The sequence below is a fragment of the Hyperolius riggenbachi genome, chromosome 1 (genome assembly GCF_040937935.1).
Source record: "Hyperolius riggenbachi isolate aHypRig1 chromosome 1, aHypRig1.pri, whole genome shotgun sequence".
Lineage (NCBI taxonomy): Eukaryota > Metazoa > Chordata > Amphibia > Anura > Hyperoliidae > Hyperolius > Hyperolius riggenbachi.
In genome coordinates this window covers 680,564,078-680,585,537 of record NC_090646.1, presented here as the reverse complement: position 1 = coordinate 680,585,537, position 21,460 = coordinate 680,564,078, and the positions used below count along the sequence as shown (strand labels likewise).

General features: G+C 44.0%; 1 protein-coding gene across 1 annotated transcript in view; it reads right to left on the bottom strand.

Moving 5' to 3' along the window:
- LOC137544539 (uncharacterized) overlaps window positions 1-21,460 on the bottom strand; it is a 57,306-nt gene that overhangs the window by 24,488 nt on the left and 11,358 nt on the right. Inside the window, exon 2 of the mRNA XM_068265639.1 lies at window positions 19,057-19,186. Coding sequence (XP_068121740.1) covers window positions 19,057-19,186 — 130 coding nt within the window. The remainder of the gene's footprint in view (window positions 1-19,056; window positions 19,187-21,460) is intronic.

Below are 21,460 nucleotides of genomic sequence, written 5' to 3'. Positions count from 1 at the left end.
GAACGCGCGACGGAGCGATAATTGCCGCGATTTTGCTATGCAGTGCATAGCATAGCAAAATCGCGGCCGCAAACGTCGGGGAAATCGCCGGTTTTGCGATTCAGCAATCGCTAGCGTTCAGCATGAACGCTAGCGATTGCAGGTGGAAAAGGGCCCTAAGGGCCTAATGCTCAAAAGGCTGGTAAATTTGCCACGTGCAGGCAGCAATTTTACCGGTACTAACACAGCAACCATTACGCTATCAGCACCATTCCAGGTCAAGCAAGATTCATCTCACACGTGAAGAGTCTCCTCCATGGCTTATTATCAGGTCACCTGAGTCTGTTGGTTCAGTTACCACAAAGCAGGAGCTGCTGGCATTGCATATTCTGTGCACAGAAGAGCTTTCTTTAGGATAAAAGTCATGCTTCTAGCTCATGCATAGAGGCTGGTGAAGACCAGGAAACATGTGGGTCCCCCCCAGCTCTAGTTACCAGTGACCTATGCCTGTCAGCATTTAATGTGCCAGTTATTAAAGAGGAGCTGTCAGCCATACTATCTTAGAAAAAAAACACCACATAAATAAGTAGAGAAATACTTGCTCTGCATACATAACAGATGTATTGCACTGTCCACGTTTTGATTTTAATGATTTTTCTACAGTAAAAAAAGAGAAAATCCTTCTTAGCATTTCCCATTTTAGGTGTGGCTATTTTGAAGCCAATTCTGATTTCATTTCCTCCCTTAATCTCCTCTGCCTGATTGTGTATGCATTGCCCACCCTTCACTATAGAAAGTGCATTGTCTCAGCATGAGAAATATTGGCCAATCAGAGAGAAACAGAGGTGTGGGAGGGGAAAATAGGAGGCAAAGAGGCTTCAGCCAATCAGGCTGCATTAGTTAAAGAGACTCTGAAGTCTCCTAAAAACAAGGTTTTTACTTTAAAAACCTCTTTAACCTAATTGTCCCTCCTAAAATGCCACATCCCGCGGCTGAAAACACCATAAATCACCCCTAATTCCCCCCCCCCCCCCCCCCGCAAAATCAGCTTCTTTCTTGGTTGTGGATTTTGCTGCCCTAAGGAGGCTGAGCTTTGGGCTGTAGCTCTGCCTCCATGTGCGTCAATCAGCACATATCTTCACCTCTCCCCCGCCCCTCTCAGTGAAGGAAGACTGAGAGGGGCGGGGGAGAGCCACGAGGATGCGGCGTTTTAGGAGGGGCAATTAGGTTAAAGAGGTTTTTAAAGTAAAAACCTCATTTTTAGGAGACTTCAGAGTCTCTTTAAGTCTGAGGAAAAATAGAGAAGTAACAAAAGGCAACCCAGCATGCCCTGCAACTTCCTTTTTGTGTACCAAATAAGAGTCAGGTAAACTGGGGAAAGATCATTTATCAACAAGTTGTCATATACCTGCATGTAAATCCATTCCCAGCTTTGTGGTTTGTCTATAAACACTAGCGATGAGCACAAATTTCGCAGTCGTAATTTTGCATCAAAATTCGCAATTACAATGAAAAAGTGTAATGCGACATTTTTGGGAAAATCATTATTAATTTCATCTGTAATTGTAATTGTAGGCTTTGGTGGTTAATAGCATAGCCCCTATACATGCTATTGTCACCAAAATAGGCATGTATGTGAAGAAGAATGGTGGGTACAATAAAAAAAAAAATGTAAAGACCTTTGTTTTTTTAGAAAATCCATTTTAAAAATGCAAAGAAAAACTTAAAAAAAACCAAAAACATTTTTCCTTTGCATTTATAAAATTGATTATCTCAAAAACTACAAGATCTTTAAAAACATAATTTGCTTGACTACGGGGGCTGTGCTATTAACCAGCACAAAATTATGCAAAAAATTATGCAAAATTACCAATGGGTTACATGAAATCAACTGAATGTACAAATCGTAATTACGTACGGGTGTAAGTAAGAACATTTACACAAAATGTAACGTAATTGTAATGAGCTGATTACGATCCTCACTAATAAACGTGCGCAGTTTCCTCATTCTGAATGCGTCTGACACAGGAAACACATTGTGATAAATAATAACACTGTACTGAGAGTGGCGTGACTACTAAGCCAGTCTGTCTCCACCAAACCTCAGGCTGGACAGGAAAAGGCACTGCTTTCTGGAAGAGGAAGCAAACCTCTGATGAATTTATGTATTTTGGAAGCACAGGCAACCTTTGTCTTCTGATAAGATTTGTTGCTTTCAAAACCTTGTTTATTGATAAAGAAGAGAATTAACTCATATAAAGAATGTTCAATCAAACGTGATAGATTATATAACACAAGGCAGATGCATTTTATCTGATATAGTGGATATGTCAATATTCCCATTTAATGAAAGTTTCCACCCAAGAAATAACATTTTCCCAAATAGTATAGTTATTAAGGAAATTATCCAAAAACAGAAAACAAGGAAATGATTGCCAGGCCAGTAACAAAGTTTTCCTTATCTTATAGTTATATCATTGATTCCCTAAAATGTTTTATCCAGTATCTGACATAGATAACATTGGAGAGGATACAGTGGCTTGCAAAAGTATTCGGCCCCCTTGAAGTTTTTCACATTTTGTCTCATTACTGCCACAAACATGAATCAATTGTATTAGAATTCCACATGAAAGACCAATACAAAGTGGTGTACACATGAGAAGTGGAACGAAAATCATACATTATTCCAAACATTTTTTACAAATAAATAACTGCAAAGTGGTGTGTGCGTAATTATTCCGCCCCCTGAGTCAATACTTTGTAGAACCACCTTTTGCTGCAATTACAGCTGCCAGTCTTTTAGGCCCGGTTCACATTAGCGGTGGCCGTCCGGAATCGCCGTGCCGGAGCCGGACCGCTTGCAGAACGGACGGAACGGACGCACGGCAATAGCAATGAAAGCCTATGCGTCCGTTCACATGCGTCCGTTCTGCCGGACCGGATCCGGACCGGATCCGGACTCCGGCGTCCGTTCCAACATGCGCTATTTTTTGGTCCGGCTCATCCGGCAGCCGTATCCGGGGCGGAGCCGGACTGCACCATCCGGCCAATACAAAGTAATGAGAACCGGAGAGCGCACAACACACTGGCTACAAAAACCGGACGTTCTACCCCACTTCCTATGCATTTTGGATGGGGACCACATGGAGTTCACAGAGTGGGGCAGCAGCGATTTCATGCTGGAGCTCTAGGCAGCAACATGTCTGATAACGAGGAGGCGAACAACAGAGAATTCCCAGGTATACGAAAAATGCCTGGATCCATGGTCCCAACTGCAGTCTCTGTATCCACGGATGGTCTCCACACGTCCACCTGTCTCCAACAATGACCCCAGACCCTTCTGCTGACCTCCCAGACCCCAGGTATTTACAGGTTGTTATCTCCTTAAGAAACCGGATCCGGACCGCAACCGTGTTCACACCGCACGGAAACCGGATGCAAACGGACCGGATCCGGACCGGATCCGGATAGGAACCGTACGGATCAGGTCCGGTCCGGATACGGTGCGGTCCGGACATCCGGTGCGGTTTTGACAAAACCGCAAGTGTGAACGGGGCCTTAGGGTATGTCTCTACCAGCTTTGCACATCTAGAGACTGAAATCCTTGCCCATTGTTCTTTGTAAAACAGCTCCAGCTCAGTCAGATTAGATGGACAGCATTTGTGCACAGCAGTTTTCACATCTTGCCACAGATTCTCGATTGGATTTAGATCTGGACTTTGACTGGGCCATTCTAACACATAGATATGTTTTGTTTTAAACCATTTCATTGTTGACCTGGCTTTATGTTTAGGGTCATTGTCCTGCTGGAAGGTGAACCTCCGCTCCAGTCTCAAGTCTTTTGCAGACTCCAGGAGGTTTTCTTCCAAGATTGCCCTGTATTTGGCTCCATCCATCTTCCCATCAACTCTGACCAGCTTCCCTGTCCCTGCTGAAGAGCTGCACCCCCCGAGCATGATGCTGCCACCACCATATTTGACAGTGGGGATGGTGTGTTCAAAGTGATGTGCAGTGTTAGTTTTCCGCCACACATAGCGTTTTGCATTTTGGCCAAAAAGTTCCATTTTGGTCTTATCCGACCTGAGCACCTTCTTCCACATGTTTGCTGTGTCCCCCACATGGCTTGTGGCAAACTGCAAACAGAGCTTCTTATGCTTTTTCTGTTAACAATGGCTTTCTTCTTGTCACTCTTCCATAAGAGCCAACTTTGTGCAGTGCATGACTAATAGTTGTCCTGTGGACAGAGTCTCCCACCTGAGCTGTAGATCTCTGCAGCTCGTCCAGAGTCACCATGGGCCTCTTGACTGCATTTCTGATCAGCGCTCTCCTTGTTCGGCCTGTGAGTTTAGGTGGATGGCCTTGTCTTGGTAGGTTTACAGTTGTGCCATACTCCTTTCATTTCTGAATGATCACTTGAACAGTGCTCCGTGGGATGTTCAAGGCTTTGGAAATCTTTTTGTAGCCTAAGCCTGCTTTAAATTTCTCAGTAACTTTATCCCTGACTTGTCTGATGTGTTCTTTGGACTTCATGGTGTTATTGCTTCCAAGATTCTGTTAGACAACCTCTGAGGTCGTCACAGAGCAGCTGTATTTGTACGGACATTAGATTACACACAGGTGCACTCTATTTAGTCATTAGCACTCATCAGGCAATGTCTATGGGCAACTGACTGCACTCAGACCAAAGGGGGCCGAATAATTATGCACACACCACTTTGCAGTTATTGATTTGTAAAAAATGTTTGGAATCATGTATGATTTTCGTTCCACTTCTCATGTGTACACCACTTTGTATTGGTCTTTCATGTGGAATTCCAATAAAATTGATTCATGTTTGTGGCAGTAATGTGACAAAATGTGGAAAACTTCCAGGGGGCGAATACTTTTGCAATCCACTGTAAATGGATCTCATGAGGAGGACATTTTCAGAAAGAAGGGAACTGTAACGATTGGTGTCAGCACGCAGAGAGAATCTGATTATTGGTGATCTGCAGTATCACTGTGAGGATCCGCGCTGCTGCCTGCGCAGGCAGGCAGCCTTTTGACCACTGTTCAGGTCTGCATTCTGCAGGTCTCTGGAAGAGAGACCTTTTGTCAGTTTTGCAGCCTGTTGCTGCTGAGGAATTTGCATACGTTTGTCATGCAAATTGCCTAGCCACATCCTTTGTAGGCTTGCACTATATATACCATGTGATATCACAGATCTTTGCTGGTCATAAGGATTTGTTCCTGTGGAACACTCGTGGAGTGTCAGCCTTGCTCATTGTTTGAAGGTAGCTTAGAGTAATTCCTGGGACTGCACTAGGCAGGTTCCCTAGTGCAGTTAGGATTGCATATCTGTTTTGTTTGTCTGTTGCGATTGTCCTGTCCCAGCGGTATCCGACAGGAAGTCGTTCTGATCTGTCTTCTTGGAGTATAGCTGGAGCAGCGGTTGCTACCAGCTATATCATCTGATCTGTCTTGCCTGGATCGCACTCGCCTTGCGCTAGTGCTGTGGATCCGACTCGCTCTCTTGCTGTTCTTGGATCGCACTTGCTCTGACGGAAAGAGCAGTGGATCCAGCTCGCTCTGTTTCCATACTTGGATCGCACTTGCTCTGGCGGAAAGAGCAGTGGATCATCTCTCTCACTTATTCCTGTTTTCGTGTATCTGTCTTGTCTGCTACGAACGCTTGCTGGAGGCTCGGTGAGGCAACCGTTAAGCAAGCGCTCGCGTCCTCTGTTTCATGTTTGTCTGTCGGTGGTTAGTTAGGAGTGCTTGTCTCTGTTGTGCTTATCACGCGGAGACCACGCATAAACACGTGCACTGTTGCGAATGAGTGCGGTGTTTGCGTTTGTTATTTTCCTTGTCTTCTCATTGTATGATTTGCTGTGCCTTTTCTACTCTCGTGCTCTGCCTTGCTGTAGCCTTGCGTCACCTCTGGCAATCGCCTCTCTCACGATTGCGTTCCTACTTCATATCTGCTGTTGTGTGTGCACCGTCGCGGGTTGGCGACTAGTTTGGTGCACACACATACAATCTGTCTCTGTGCTCATTCTCAATCGCTCTTGCGATTGCGTTTCTTCCCTTCGTACAATTCCTGTCTTGCGTCTGTGGCAGGGCAGAGGAGTTGTTCCTCTGCACTCCACAGCTCCACCTGCCGACAGGAATTTCCCTCTACAGGTGCGTTGCACCTTTTGCTGGGTTCCCTCAAGTTATACGCTTGTGGAGGATTTCCGCAGTGTCAGCGCACGTCCTGTGCACTGATCATGGAGAGAATTCCACAATCGTTACAGTATGACCAGCCTAACGGAAATTCCCAGTGTAGAGGGAATTTCCGATTTGTACGATTTGGTCAAATATGGGTCCTGTGTCTTTAAGAGGTTTAAGATACTGGACTCTGAAACCAGAGATGAGTTTATATCTGAATGTTCCAGATTCTTGGCAAATCCTGAATTTCAGGCCACCAATATTTCCACTTGGAGTGGTCAGATTGCTTACAATCTTTTCCAAGGGGATCTGTTTGTGTGGGCTGATGAGTATGCCAGACACAAGAATCTGAGACATAACCCTCGCAGATTTCTGGCTCATGTATTTTCTCGTAAGTTTGGATCTTGCATGCCAAGTTATTTCTATGAGTTTTTTCCTGCAGTGCATGATGCTGATCAGATTAGGTTATGCAACATTTCTGTGTCATTACCATATGTTAATGAATTGGTGCTTGCAGGCCAATCTGCTGATTCGGCTTGTCAGCCAAAAGAGTCGTTGCCCGTTGCAACCACAAATAGGAAGGTTATTTCTGTCAAGTCTGAAATGTGCAAAATCATTCAGTATGATAATCAGTTCAATGTTTCTCTCGCCACTTCAGCTTCTAAGCAGATGCAAGAGAACTGCCTGGACACGTTTCTTGCATTTAAACAGACATGCAAAGTGACTAAAAAGGGAAAAACTAAAAAGCGCAAGCATCTAAATAAGACACTCCCTATTGATGTTTACAATGATGTTGCTCAGTCTCCGGGTTTTTTGCCCCAATCCAAAGCTTATGTGGATCCTATTATAGGTAGGATCGCACACTATATTAAAGCAGTTAAAAAATCTGTTCTGGTTCCTGATCTCCACCCATATGGAGATTATCTAGATACTGGCTTATTTGAACCTCCATTTGCCTCATGGGACATTGGGGCCTTGATGGAGGAATTTGATTTTGATTGGAAAGCCTTTTGCGATTTTTACATCGCAAAAAGCGAAGATGTCTTGAATGATTGTCTCGATTCTATGTACCTTTTGATTGATTCCGATGAATGTGACGAGGGTGATGTGGATCTGGTGATTTATGTGTGGCAGACGATTTTGGATGAGTTGCACACACACCAATCACTTGATTCCAATAAAGAGACATCGTTGTCGGATGATTGTTCCTGCCTTTCTGGGGTAAAGCATGAGAGTCTTGACTTTGTGCAATCTGAAATGAATGAGTATGCCGCTGTGGTTGATTCCTGTGCGAATCCTGAAGGATTCTCTCCTGACAGTGTGCAGTTTGAATCTATGCGATCTAATGCCTGTTTCTCGGATGTTCCTGCAGATTGTGATCAGCATGAATGTGCCAGTTTTCTCAAGGATGTGTGGGACTCCTTGTCATTTAGAGACAGATCTTTAAGATCTTCCATCTGTGATCCTGCTATGGGGAAAATTCCTAAATTATGCAGCATCAAAAGTAAAATTAATATGCCTAACAATGTTTTTCCTGATGTTGTCGCTATTTCTACTGCAAATGCGTCTTTGTCTCACCCTGTTCACACCTGTAAGGGCCCGTTGCCTGGTGACAGTTGCTCCAGGGTTTCTGTCCTGAACGCCTTACAGTCTGCCCCGCAGATCGCGGAGGTTTGCGCTATGGAAGCGTCAGTTTCACAACCTAAAGCGATTTTTGATCCGCAAGTGTTGCGTTCTGACTCCTCGGATTTGACATTGTTAGCCGAATCTAAGAGTGAGACAGCACTTTGGTTTTGCGAATCTGATGCTGAAGCTTCTTTGCTTTGCCCAGAGAAGCTTTCTCTGAATCTGCCCTGTACCATGAATAAAAACATGATCTCCACTCGCATTGACATTTGTGAGTCCCTTTCTTGTTCTGAGGAAAATGCTGATTCTGCACCCTGTACTCTGGATGAGTTAATATGGCCTTGTTTAGAGTCTCCTGCAGTGTCCCTAGAGGCTCGTCTAGGTATTGCTACTATACTCACCTGTTTCTCTGCAGTTTTAGAGTTGCAAGCTAGTTTGACTGCTATGCAGAATTCTAGGTGCAGTGAGATTAAAGTTAGGGAGTCAGTGTGTGTTCCAGTAAATATTCCTCTACGTTCCACTCATGATGATGAAATTCAGTCTCAGTTTATGGTGGAACCTTCCCTGGGACATCTGCCCTGTCCACAAAATAAAGTTCCAGTTTTGCCCTGTAACATGGATAGTTCAGAATCCTTCTCAGAAAACTTGAAAAATGATGTTCCTGAAGTCTTGTCTGATGTCCTGGAGACCTCCGAGTTCCTCCCAAAGGGTGCAGAACTTGTAGGAGATGTCTCCTGCCCCCCAAGTCCTTCTGAGGTGTTGCCCACTTTAGTAGGCATTGCTGTTGTGCTGACTACCTTTGCAGCTCTGGTGGAGCTTCACTCATATGTAGTCAATGATGATATTCTTGTCAAGTCCAGTGCTTGAGACCATTGCTCGTGATGATTCTCTGCCCGGTTCTGGTTTTGGTCTTGTCGTAACGGACTCTGAGGTTGGAAGTTCCTCGACGTGTCCTGAGGTTCCCCTTGGGCTAGTGTACCCCGATGTGTTCTGTGACCCAGAAAGCCCAAGTGTGTCTCGGTTGCCAGCCTGCTCAGATGCTTCCTTGGTGGAAACCTGGTCTGATGTTGCCTCTCTGCCTGCATGCCCAGAGGTGGTCCCTGAAGGCCCTGGTCTTGATGCTTGTCCTGGTAATTCTGAATCCGGAATTGTCATTGGTTCCATAGGGGTTCTTGATAGTTCTCCGTGTGAGCCTGGTGATCGTTCTGCCCTCCTGGGATCTCTGCGGAGCTTCAAAGTGTTCTGTGAGATCCTGGGAGAAATATTTCCTGGTACCTTGGATGAGAGCAGCAGTGGGTGCTTTTTGGAAAGGGACACTTCGAATGGATATTGTGGCAGGTTTGGTATTCTTGGACGGTCCCTGGAAGGTGGTGGGCATGGCTCGGTGGGTGTCGATGGCTTCTTCTCGGGCATTCACAGTCCTGATGGGTGTTACACTGAGACTTGTGGTGCTCATGGGCATGTTTCGGTGGCTTCTCCTTCCGATGAGGTCGGTTTCGGGTGGGCTGACTCTGGAATTGGGCCTTGTCTGGCTGTCCTGACCTTCATGAGTCTTCAGTTAGAGTCTTTTGCTATTATCAGGTTAGAGGCTCGTCTGGAATCTGACCCTAGAGGGGGGGGGAGGGTACTGTGAGGATCCGCGCGGCTGCCTGCGCAGGCAGGCAGCCTTTTGACCACTGTTCAGGTCTGCATTCTGCAGGTCTCTGGAAGAGAGACCTTTTGTCAGTTTTGCAGCCTGTTGCTGCTGAGGAATTTGCATATGTTTGTCATGCAAATTGCCTAGCCACATCCTTTGTAGGCTTGCACTATATATACCATGTGATATCACAGACCTTGGCTGGTCATAAGGATTTGTTCCTGTGGAACACTCGTGGAATGTCAGCCTTGCTCATTGTTTGAAGATCAGCTTAGAGTAATTCCTGGGACTGCACTAGGCAGGTTCCCTAGTACAGTTAGGATTGCATATCTGTTTTGTTTGTCTGTTGCGATTGTCCTGTCCCAGCGGTGGCCGACAGGAAGTCGTTCTGATCTGTCTTCTTGGAGTATAGCTGGAGCAGCGGTTGCTAACAGCTATCTCATCTGATCTGTCTTGCCTGGATCGCACTCGCCTTGCGCTAGTGCTGTGGATCCGACTCGCTCTCTTGCTGTTCTTGGATCGCACTTGCTCTGACGGAAAGAGCAGTGGATCCAGCTCGCTCTGTTTCCATACTTGGATCGCACTTGCTCTGGCGGAAAGAGCAGTGGATCATCTCTCTCACTTATTTCTGTTTTCGTGTATCTGTCTTGTCTGCTACGAACGCTTGCTGGAGGCTCGGTGAGGTAACCGTTAAGCAAGCGCTCGCGTCCTCTGTTTCATGTTTGTCTGTCGGTGGTTAGTTAGGCGTGCTTGTCTCTGTTGTGCTTATCATGCAGAGACCGCGCATAAACGCGTGCACTGTTGCGAATGAGTGCGGTGTTCGCGTTTAGTTAGCATTTGATATTTTCCTTGTCTTCTCATTGTATGATTTGCTGTGCCTTTGCTACTTTCATGCTCTGCCTTGCTGTAGCCTTGTGTCACCTCTGGCAATCGCCTCTCTCGCGATTGCGTTCCTACTTCATATCTGCACAGAGACAGATTGTATGTGTGTGCACCGTCGCGGGTTGGCGACTAGTTTGGTGCACACACATACAATCTGTCTCTGTGCTCATTCTCAATCGCTCTTGCGATTGCGTTTCTTCCCTTCGTACAATTCCTGTCTTGCGTCTGTGGCAGGGCAGAGGAGTTGCTGGGTTCCCTCAAATTATATATGTGGAGGATTTCCGCAGTGTCAGCGCACGTCCTGTGCGCTGATCACGGAGAGAATTCCACAATCGTTACAATCACCAAGAATGCAGATATATACCCGATTATTGATGATCTGCAGAATCACCGATAATCAGATATATTGCTAACCTCTGGACACCTAAGGTATGTGAGTGTTTGGTGTAACAGTAATACTTTGAGACATGCACCTGCTGAGCAGGTGATCAGAAGCAGCCTGAAATACTGCTTTTGAGGTCACAGGAACCTTCCAACAGCCTGAGTTACTCCAAGGGGTGGAGTCAGGCTGAAGGTAGGAGTAACCTGAGCGGGAGTGACACCTGAAGGGTGGATGTCACTAGCAGGTCTGGAAACTATCTCTTAGGGAGAGAGATAGCTCCCAAGGAATAACAGATCTTAAACAATGCCTAGTCTTGGTGTGAGGTCCATGGTCTCTACACCCTGGAACTAGTCTGACGTATAACACAAATAATAATACAGAGTCCCTAGTCTGGGTGTGAGGTCCGTAGTCTTGACACCCTGGAACTAATCTGGAGCATAACACAAATGATAACACAGTTCCCTAGTCTTAGGTGTGAGGTCCTTGGTCTCTACACCCTGGAACTAGTCTGAATAATAACACAAATGATAATACAGTTCCCTAGTCTTGGGTGTGAGGTCCTTGGTCTCTACACCCTGGAACTAGTCTGAATAATAACACAAATGATAATACAGTTCCCTAGTCTTGGGTGTGAGGTCCTTGGTCTCTACACCCTGGAACTAGTCTGAATAATAATACAATGATAAACAAAAGTAATCTGGCTCAGTGTGAATTCCCAGGTCCTCCTGGTTCAAACACACTGTAGGATCTGACTATGGTCTGAATGCTTCCACGTAAGTGTTTGCAATGGCAGACCACCAGCAACTGACAAGCAAGCCGTATATATAGTTGCTGGACTCTGCCGCCCCGCCCGAGCCACTCAACCAATCAGGAGACCAGCAGGAATCAGCTGATCGTCCTGATCAGCTGACCCATCTCCTGCTGGCCTGACTTCTGGCTCGCGCGTGTAGTTCTCCATCCAGGTGCACTAACAGACTCAGCCACACCAGACACACGCTGCCGCGTGCAAACCGCCGCGCTGGACGCGGAACCAGCCGCCTTACTGTTGCTGCATGCGGCGGCTTTTCCGCGTTCTGCCCTGCTATCAGACACAGGCTTCCGCGTGCAAACCGCCGCACTGGACGCGGAATCAGCCGCCTGCTCAGTAGCACATGCGGCGGCTTTTCCGCGATCTCCAACAGTCTTGGACGCATGCTGCTGCGTACAAACCGCCGCGCTGGACGCGGAGCCAGCCGCCTTGCTATCAGTACACGTGGCGGCTTTTCTGCGTTTCCTCACAGGAACATTGGCCAGCATTCACTAAGCTCATCTAATGTCTTTAATAACAATTCTGAGCTGTTATTACTGTTATCACCATGGTGACAAAGCATTTAGTATTTACTAAGCAATACTCCTCAGGCAAACCTTAAAATAAAAATTCTGTCCTGAAGTTAAGGAGGATTTCTAAAGTTAAGGTTTCAATGCTTAAAATAATGACATAATTCTAAAGTTAAAGACAGGGGCCTATATGCAATTGACTTCTTCCCCTGAGTTTTTTCCTAAGAGATCTTCATTTGTCTGATTTATATTTTACTTAATTATGCAGAAGGGGACTCTGTTTAGAAAGAAATAAACACAGCAGGCACACAGAGAAAGGGGGAGAGAGACATCAAGCATATATTTACACACACACACACACACACACACACACACACACACACACACACACACACACACACACACACACACACACACACACACACACACACACACACACACACACACACACACACACACACACACACACACACACACACACACACACACACACACAGCCTCTCTCTCCTTTCGTGGCTGTTCTACACAGGCTATCTTTAATGGTCCTGGCAGCAGGAGGGGTGGAGCTACATTCTGCCTGTGTGTGCTCCTCCCTTCCCTATCTACTGCATGTGAGAATAACTACAGAAGTGATGACCTAAGGACTGGAGTGATAAGACAACACTCTCTATGAAAGCTTATCAGTACATGTTAATAAGGCAAGCTCATTTAGCTTCTTTAGAAAACTCATGCTAGGTACACGCCGTACAATTTTCTGTTAGATTTTTTGTTAGATTCACCTGCCAGATAGATTTTTTCCTACATGTTGGAAAAAATCTATCTGACAGTTAAATCTAACAGAAAATTGTTTGGTGTGTACCTAGCATGGCATCAATTCACCAAAGGCTGCTAGGTACACACCATACAATTTTCTGTTAGATTTACCCGCCAGGTAGATTTTTTCCAACATGCTGGAAAAAATCTATCTGGCAGGTAAATCTAACAGAAAATCTAACAGGAAATTGTATGGAGTGTACCTAGCAACACTTAAAATACTGATCAATGTGTGGTGATTTAGCTTGCCTTATTATCATTAGTATGATCTCAATGAATTGTGGCCATTATCTTGGAGACAGCTGGCGAGATACTCATTGTGGCAAATGTAGTTTATTCCCAACCAGGTTCCAGTCCAGCTCTTCGGGAAGCCACTGAGTTCCTATGGATATTCTACTTCTAGTAAGATTTTGTAATGAGAATAATTCATATATTGTATATACAGTATATAAATGGTATGTATACAGACGCTAGTCACTGCTGAAGAAAGTCCCCTCTTATCCATTTCTCCTTTTCTTGCTTGTGGTATTCTCTGCCTCAGCCAATCACACCTCTCACTGTTGTATCCGAAAACGTGACTTCCCTTTCTAGAAGTCTCACCGAAAATTACCCAACATTCCTACAATCAGATCTTGCCAGACAGCAAAACAAAACGTGCCTGTGAGTGGTGAGGCCAGAGTGTGATGACTCATTACCACCCCCAGGCAGGGATCTAAACATAATAATAACATTATTATTATTATTATTATTATTATTATTATTATTATTATTATTATTATTATTATTATTGTTATTATTATTATGCAGCTCTGACATTTTCCACTGCACTTTACACTGAATAGTGACGGTCAATGAGACATTATTTATTTTGAATAATGTCTCATTGACTCAATTTCTGCTGAATTTCTCTGCAACAAGTGATTCAATTAATTTTCACCTGCAGCTTACCAACATGAGTCAAGCAAGAGTCTAGTATACATTGTGAATATAATAAAAGTTTCAAACACAAAATTATGTAAAAAATAAATAGTAATTTTCCCTTTCTGCCAGGCCACAATATCCCCACTCTGCAGCTTTTTGGAAGAACATGTGCACTTGTTTGCATGTGTTTAAAACTTGCATTTGTGTGCCTTTTTCCAGAGCATGCAAAAAAAAAACAAAAAAAAAACCCAGAACCCTGCCTTTTGGTGCCCATACACGGTACTTTTTTTTTCTTTTTCATTTTTAATCAGAGAAATTTGATCAATTATTCTGTTTGGTCAAATAGTGTTTAAAATTCTTCTTGAGGTACCATACACAAGCTTTCGATTTTTCCGAAAATCAGGGAAAACAGTGGACTATGAAGATAAAATTGGTATATCTAATAGTATTTTCTTATACAACCTAACATACACTATACAATTTCACAAACAATCACCCACATTTTTACTTTGTATAGCAAGTGCTGGAGGTGAACAAATGCAGAACGTGCGGAGATATTAAGTCAACATAGCGAGAGGATATTGGCATGGGACATTCCCAAGGATATTGGCAAGGGAACATTAACCTCTTAAGCCTTTTGGGTGTAGCTTCTACGTCCAAAAGGCTGCTGCCGCACTGCTGCGCGCTCCCGTGGCCGATCACGCGTGCTCCTGTGCCGCCACCCATTAGCCTGGAAATCAATGAATGGTAACGCAGTTCCCATTCATTGATCTAAGTCCCCGTTAGAAAGACCAATCGCTTCTATGAGAAGCCGCGGTCTTTCTAAGTGCTACGTCCCCTCTTCACTTCCTGTAGGTGTACATGTTACGCTTACAGACGTGTTAAAAAATGACTGAGGCCATCTTGTGGCCAAATAGTAAAAACACACAATTGCATTTAAAATTAACTGTTTACCTCCCACACTCTCAAAAAAATACCCAAATAAAATAATATATAAAAAAAAATTACAATTAAAAAAAATAAAAACACAAATAGTTACCTAAGGGTCTGAACTTTTTTTTTAATATGCGTAACAAGAGGGTATATTACTTTTTAAATTATAAGCTTGTAAATGCACCTTTATTTCCACATAAAATATTCGCACCATACACTGTGATAGGGACATTCTGTATTGTAATTTAAATGGTGTAATAACCGGGACAAATGGGCAAGTACAATACGTGGGTTTTAATTATGGTAGCATGTATTATTTTAAACTATAATGGCTGAAAACTGAGAAATAATGAATTTCTTCAATTGTTTTCTTAATATTCTTGTTAAAATGCATTTAGAAAAAAATAATTCTTAGCAGAATGTACCACCCAAAGAAAGCCTAATTGGTGGCAGAAAAAACAAGTTATAGATCATTTTGTTGTGATAAACCGTGTTAAAGTTATTGACAAATGAATGGAAGGTGAAAATTATTTGGATGCAAGGTGAAAAAAAACACTGAAGGCTGAAGTGGTTAAAGATAAGTATTTATGGCTATTAAGAATAATAAACTACTTTTGTCATTGTTGGATTTTTGTTTTACTCTTTATGGAAATAGGGGGACTTTAGTACCCCCATACCAATTTCACCTGGGGGGTTGGGCATTTGAGGGTTCCCTTGTCATATTTCATTTTTAAAACTGATTTTCTCAAAGGTCTTTTTGAAAAAAAAAATTGTTCCCACTATACCCCTTAACATTCCTAGTGGTGGTATTGATTTCAATGTCAATTATGAAATTACGCACAACTGCAAAATCACACATCCTGATTACAAGCAAAATTATTTACAAATTTGCCTGAAATTTTGCATTACGATTTTGCATGATAATTGCGAATGTTAAAGTAAAATTACAATTATGTGAACTCTTGCCTGGAGAAAGCAGACATACATTATATTTACTTTGTACAGGGCCACGGAATATGTTGGCGCTTTATAAAATAATAATAATAATTATTAGACTAGGAAAATAAGAGGACTAACAAAGCTGTCATGTTTGTCCTTGGTCTAAAAAAAAGTTGATTTTATACTTTATGTGCCATGGTGATCCTCTGGTTGTAATAACAATGACCCTCAGGGAGCTTTCATGTATTTTTACTGCATCCCTCTATGGAGACTTTCATACTTCCGTGGTACATGGCGACATGGCAGAAGTGGCGTTTTCGCTGCATCCCTGGTGCTGGTCCAGAGTTATATTACCACGCACCATCTGCGGCGGCCCGGAAGTCATGTTAGTCTATGGCGACGCGGGGATATTTTTAAAAAATTACCGACGCCGTGGCCCGCATGCGTGGGAAGGCATTTTAACAATACGTTTCTGTGCACTTCCGCATACCCGATGCAGGAAGTGACCACAAGTGCCCGTCACTTCCTGCTTGGCTGGTGGCCAGACAGGGAACACCGCGTTCCCTGAACGCCTGTTTGTGGCGCAGCGATGCGGTGAGGCGGAAGCGAGACACTGCATCGCTAATGCTGGTTTACAGTGTGAAACCGGCCTCAAGGTGTCCATTGTACAATTTTTTTCATCAGATGCAATTTTCAATGCAATTTTTACAATCAAAACATAAGTAATCGGAAGATAATTATTGATTTTTCCCATAAACAGTTTGATTAGGGCATCTTCTCTCTTCCAATTTGATCATACATCCAATGTTTGGACTTTCTGATCTCATGGACCATACAATTGTTTTACATTGATTGTTGCCACACACTGCGAAGTTTTCCACACAATTCAAACGTAAAAATTGCATTGAAAGATCACATCTGATGAAGAAATTGGACCTTTAATGGGCACCTTAAGTGTTCACCTCTCCTGATCGGCAAACTTGTCCCAAGTTCTGACCACACTGGCGGCAAGTTTGTGGCAAGTTACTCTTCTACTTCTTCCGCTACTTCAGTCCTCGGTGGAGCTGGTGCTTCCTAACACTATTCTATTATTCCATTCTGACCTATCAGACACCTTTATCTTACAGCTTCTTATTCCCATTTCCTAATTTCCCAAAAACATAAAGATAGGTAAATTCCTTAAACCCTTAAAATTGACCCTAGACATATAATTGTGGTAGGGTTAGATTGTGAGCTCCTCTGAGCAGGAATGGATCAAGACTAAGTTGCGCCTGGGGCAAGGTCAGGTTTTTGCACCTAAACTGCCATTCATTTTGCCGGCTTTTTAAGAATTCAACAAACTGCGCCTGGGGCAAGATAACCGCTTGCCCCCCCCCCCCCACGATTCGTCCCTGCCTCTGAGGACAGTCAGTGACATGACTTTGTACTTTGTACAGTGCTGCAGAGGATGTCAGTGCAATATAAATACATAATATGGTAGGGCATTAGACTATGACTATGGTAGGATTAGATTGTGAGCTCCTCTGAGGACAGTCAGTGACATGACTATGTACTCTGTAATGTGCTGCAGAAGATGTCAGTGCTATATAAATACATAATAATAATAATATGGTCGGACATTGGGCTATGACTATGGTAGGATTAGAGTGTGAGCTCCTCTGAGGACAGTCAGTGACATGACTATGTACTCTGTACAGTGCTGCAGAAGATGACAGTGCTATATAAATACATCATAATAATACGGTAGTACATTAGACTATGACTATGGTAGGATTAGAGTGTGAGCTCCTCTGAGGACAGTCAGTGACATGACTATGTCCTACGTAACTGGGGCGGCCCTACCATTAGGGCAACGAAAGCCATTGTGCTGCCGAGCCCCCCTGTGCTGCCAGACTCCTCCCCATCTCCGATCACCTCCCTCAACTCTACTGTGCTCCCCGTGCCCCTGCATCGTCAGCGCTGCAGATCACCTGTCCAAGTGTGCTACTCTGTCCATGCATCCCTGCTGTCTGCCTCTTCTCTATGGCCCATCGCATGTAATTACACAATGTTATGCATCGTGTCTTCCTGGACCCCGATGCTGCTGCCCAGCACCCTCTGCTTCTCTGCGTCCGATCCACTCTGTGTACAAGAGTACCACAAAGCTGCTCAGCACAGGGGAAAGCTGAGGATGAGCGGCGCGACGCTACAGCGCAGGTATGTTCCGCACTCACTCTTGCACAGTGTGGCTGCGCTTGTACACGGACAGGAGCGCAGCCACGACAGGCTGGTCAGATATGTTCAGAGGGACCATGTGTGGTGACGCTGGGCACTAGAGCCATCCACCAGATTATCCAGAGACTTGTTTTTTTATTTTTTGTCTTCAGTACAGGTTCTTTGTAAACTAGAGACAATTGTATATGCAAATTTAAAGGGGAACTGAAGTAAGGTGTACAGAGACGGCCATATTTATTTCCTTTTATTCAATACCAGTTGCCTGGCAGCCCTGCTGGTCTATTTCTCTGCAGTAGTGTCTGAATCACACCAGAAACAAGCATGCAGCTAGTCTTGTCAGATCTGACTTTAAAGTCTGAAACACCTGATCTGCTGCATGCTTGTTCAGGGTCTATGGCTAATAGGAGAGGATCAGCAGGGCTGCCAGGCAACTGGTATTGCTTAAAAGGCAATAAATATGGCAGCCTCCATATATCTCTTACTTCAGTTCCCCTTTAAAGCAAACCTGAGGCGAAAAGAAAACCCTTACGATATAATGAATTGTATGTGTAGCACGGTTAATTAATAGAACTTTAGCAGCAAAGAAAAGAGTCTCATATTTTTATTTTCATATATATATTTATAACATTGCATCATTCTGTCTTATTTACAATTTATAATCCACAATCTGTATTTTAAGCTATAAAACAAAACAGAAATAATGACCCTTATTTCAAGCTGTCTCTCACTGTTTCTTGCCTGTTTAAATGCCTCAGAAAACAGGACTGTATCCACCCAAGTTGGGTAGGAGACCTCAGAGAAGATCTTTTGCACAGATAACAACTGACATTTCTTAACTCTTCCTGTACTGGAAACAATATGAGACTTATGTCTCTGCTGCTAATGTTCTGTTTCTTAGCCGTACTACACATACAAATCACATTGTCTTGTTTTTTTTGTTTTTTTTTTTCATTTCAGGTTTGCTTTAAGCAATATAATACCTCAGTATTTGCCACATTCTTGCCGATTGTCCCCTTTCAGGTAAATGAGTGGTATAACAGGTGCTTTCCTCTCATTGTTCTCTCCTCTCCTTATTTGATGAATGTAAAGGCATATTTTCTCAGCAGAGTGAGTAGGATTCTTAGAAAGCGTTTGGCATATTACACTCAGCACTGCTTTCCTGTTCTCACCTCAGATAATTGACAGAGATGCCTGCGGTACAATGGGGATCATAGAGAAGACCTACCTGTGATAGACACCACAAAGATGCAGATAAGATATCTCATAGTGTTCTCCTGGGCTTGTTCAGCAGAGAAGTCCAGCAGCCACAGCACGATACAGGAATACAAGGAAGCCTTCACCAACTGCTTGTGTAACTATTGTGTTGTCACACAGGAAGTGACTCAGAAAGGGAACATTGTAATATATCAGGTAATATCCTAACTCTGCGCTAACAGAGAACCCTAACAACTCCATGGACATGCCACGGTCTCCTATACTTGCCATTCCATCGTGTCCTCAGACGCAGTCCTGAGCAACCAACTCCTCCATGGACAAGCCACAGTCACCTATACTTGTCATTCCACCGCATCCTCAGACGCAGTCCTGAGCGACCAACTCCTCCATGGACAAGCCACAGTCTCCTATTCATGTCATTCCACCAAGGCCTCAGATGCAGTCCTGAGCAGCCAACTCCTCCATGGACAAGCCACGGTCTCCTATACTTGCCATTCCACCGCGTACTCAGACGCAGTCCTGAGTGACCAACTCCTACATGGAAACGCCACGGTCTCCTATACTTGTCATTCCACCGCATCCTCAGACGCAGTCCTGAGCGACCAACTCCTCCATGGACAAGCCACGGTCTCCTATACATGTCATTCCACTAAGGCCTCAGATGCAGTCCTGAGCGGCCAACTCCTCCATGGACAAGCCACAGTCTCTTATACAGTCTCTTATACTTCTCATTCCACCAAGGCCTCAGATGCAGTCCTGAGCGGCCAACTCCTCCATGAACAAGCCACAGTCTCCTATACTTGCCATTCCACCAAGGCCTCAGATGCAGTCCTGAGCAACCATCTTCTCCATGGAAACGTCACAGTCTCCTATACTTGCCATTCCATCGCGTCCTCAGACGCAGTCCTGAGCAACCAACTCGTCCATGGACAAGCCACAGTCTCCTATGCTTGCCATTCCACTGCGTCCTCAGACACGGTCCTGAGTGGCCAACTCGTCCATGGACAAGCCATGGTCTCCTATACTTGCCATTCCACCAAGGCCTCAGACACAGTCCTGAGTGGCCAACTCCTCCATGGACAAGCCACGGTCTCCTATACTTGCCATTCCACCGTGTCCTCAGAGGCAGTCCTGGATGGCATTCTTATTCAATGTCCAGTGGATACGATGTCATCTGTGTGTCCCCTCTGTGTAGGTGACATGGATTTACCTCACTTAAGGGCAGATTCCTTCATCTTACCATTCTGAAGCAACACAAGTTAAATGTGCCTCCATGTGCGAACCACATTAGCGTGACTTAATAATCTCACGGGTTCGCTACACGCGCTACTGGCAGCATTGTGTGGGCCCCTTAGCAATGGCCGATACTTTTAAATATTTAACTCATGTTAAATACATTTAACGATACATATAACGATACATTTAACTTACGTAAGCAGATTTTACTCTCACTGTTTCAGCATTGTAACATTAATGAATGTGCTCCTTTATGTGAAATTATTTTTATATACTGAAACAAGCTTTATCCATGAGTCCTTTAAGCAAAGAATTTACTCCTGAAGAAGTGAACATTATCTGTGTCAGGTTCACGAAACGCTTTGAGTTTTGTCTTTGCCTAGGCTGTAAAAAGCATAATTAGTGACATGTGAATAATATTTATGGCTATATTCCTCCATTAGGAGTGGCTGAAACACTTGTTAGTGGACACACTCCTGGATAAAAAGGAGGTTCTACCAATTTTTCTGCATATTACTTGTTGGCAGAAATGCAATAATAGATACAGTATATGTTGTCATGTAAAACGACCATTGTAGATGGAAAAGTGCATTGTTATGCAAATGTTATGATGTCTATGGATTGTCTGTGTGAATAAACTTCATATTTTTTTATTATTAGGAACAAATGACCAGACTCATACCTACTTACACTAATGTCGTCTTATCCTATATAATAAAACCCTAACTGTCCCTGCGTCATCTTCCTGTCCCGGTGTCCCGTGGGTTTTGGCTACTGCGCATGTGTAGCCGTTGGGACGGGAGGAGGTGAGGCGGGCAGATTGGAGCCCATTTTTAAACGGGATTAGATCTACTAGTAAGTGTATAAAAACCTGAGAAAAATCCTAAACTGCCTTTTGAAATGAAACAATTATTAACATAGGATTTGGGGAGAAACAACGTGTAACTTATTCTTTCCTAGGGATGGTCGAAAATGCCAATTTCCGATTCCGTGGTAAATCCGCATTCCGCCATTGCCAAATACCGATTCTGCTTTCCGCTACCAATTTCCGCATTCCGATGCGGAATTTCCGCCGGAAATCGCGGAAATTCCAGCCGACTTTAACATCGATTTTCTCAAAAACTATAAGGTCTTTTTGAAAACTTTTTTTGCATCTTGTTCAGGAGATTCTGTTTAAC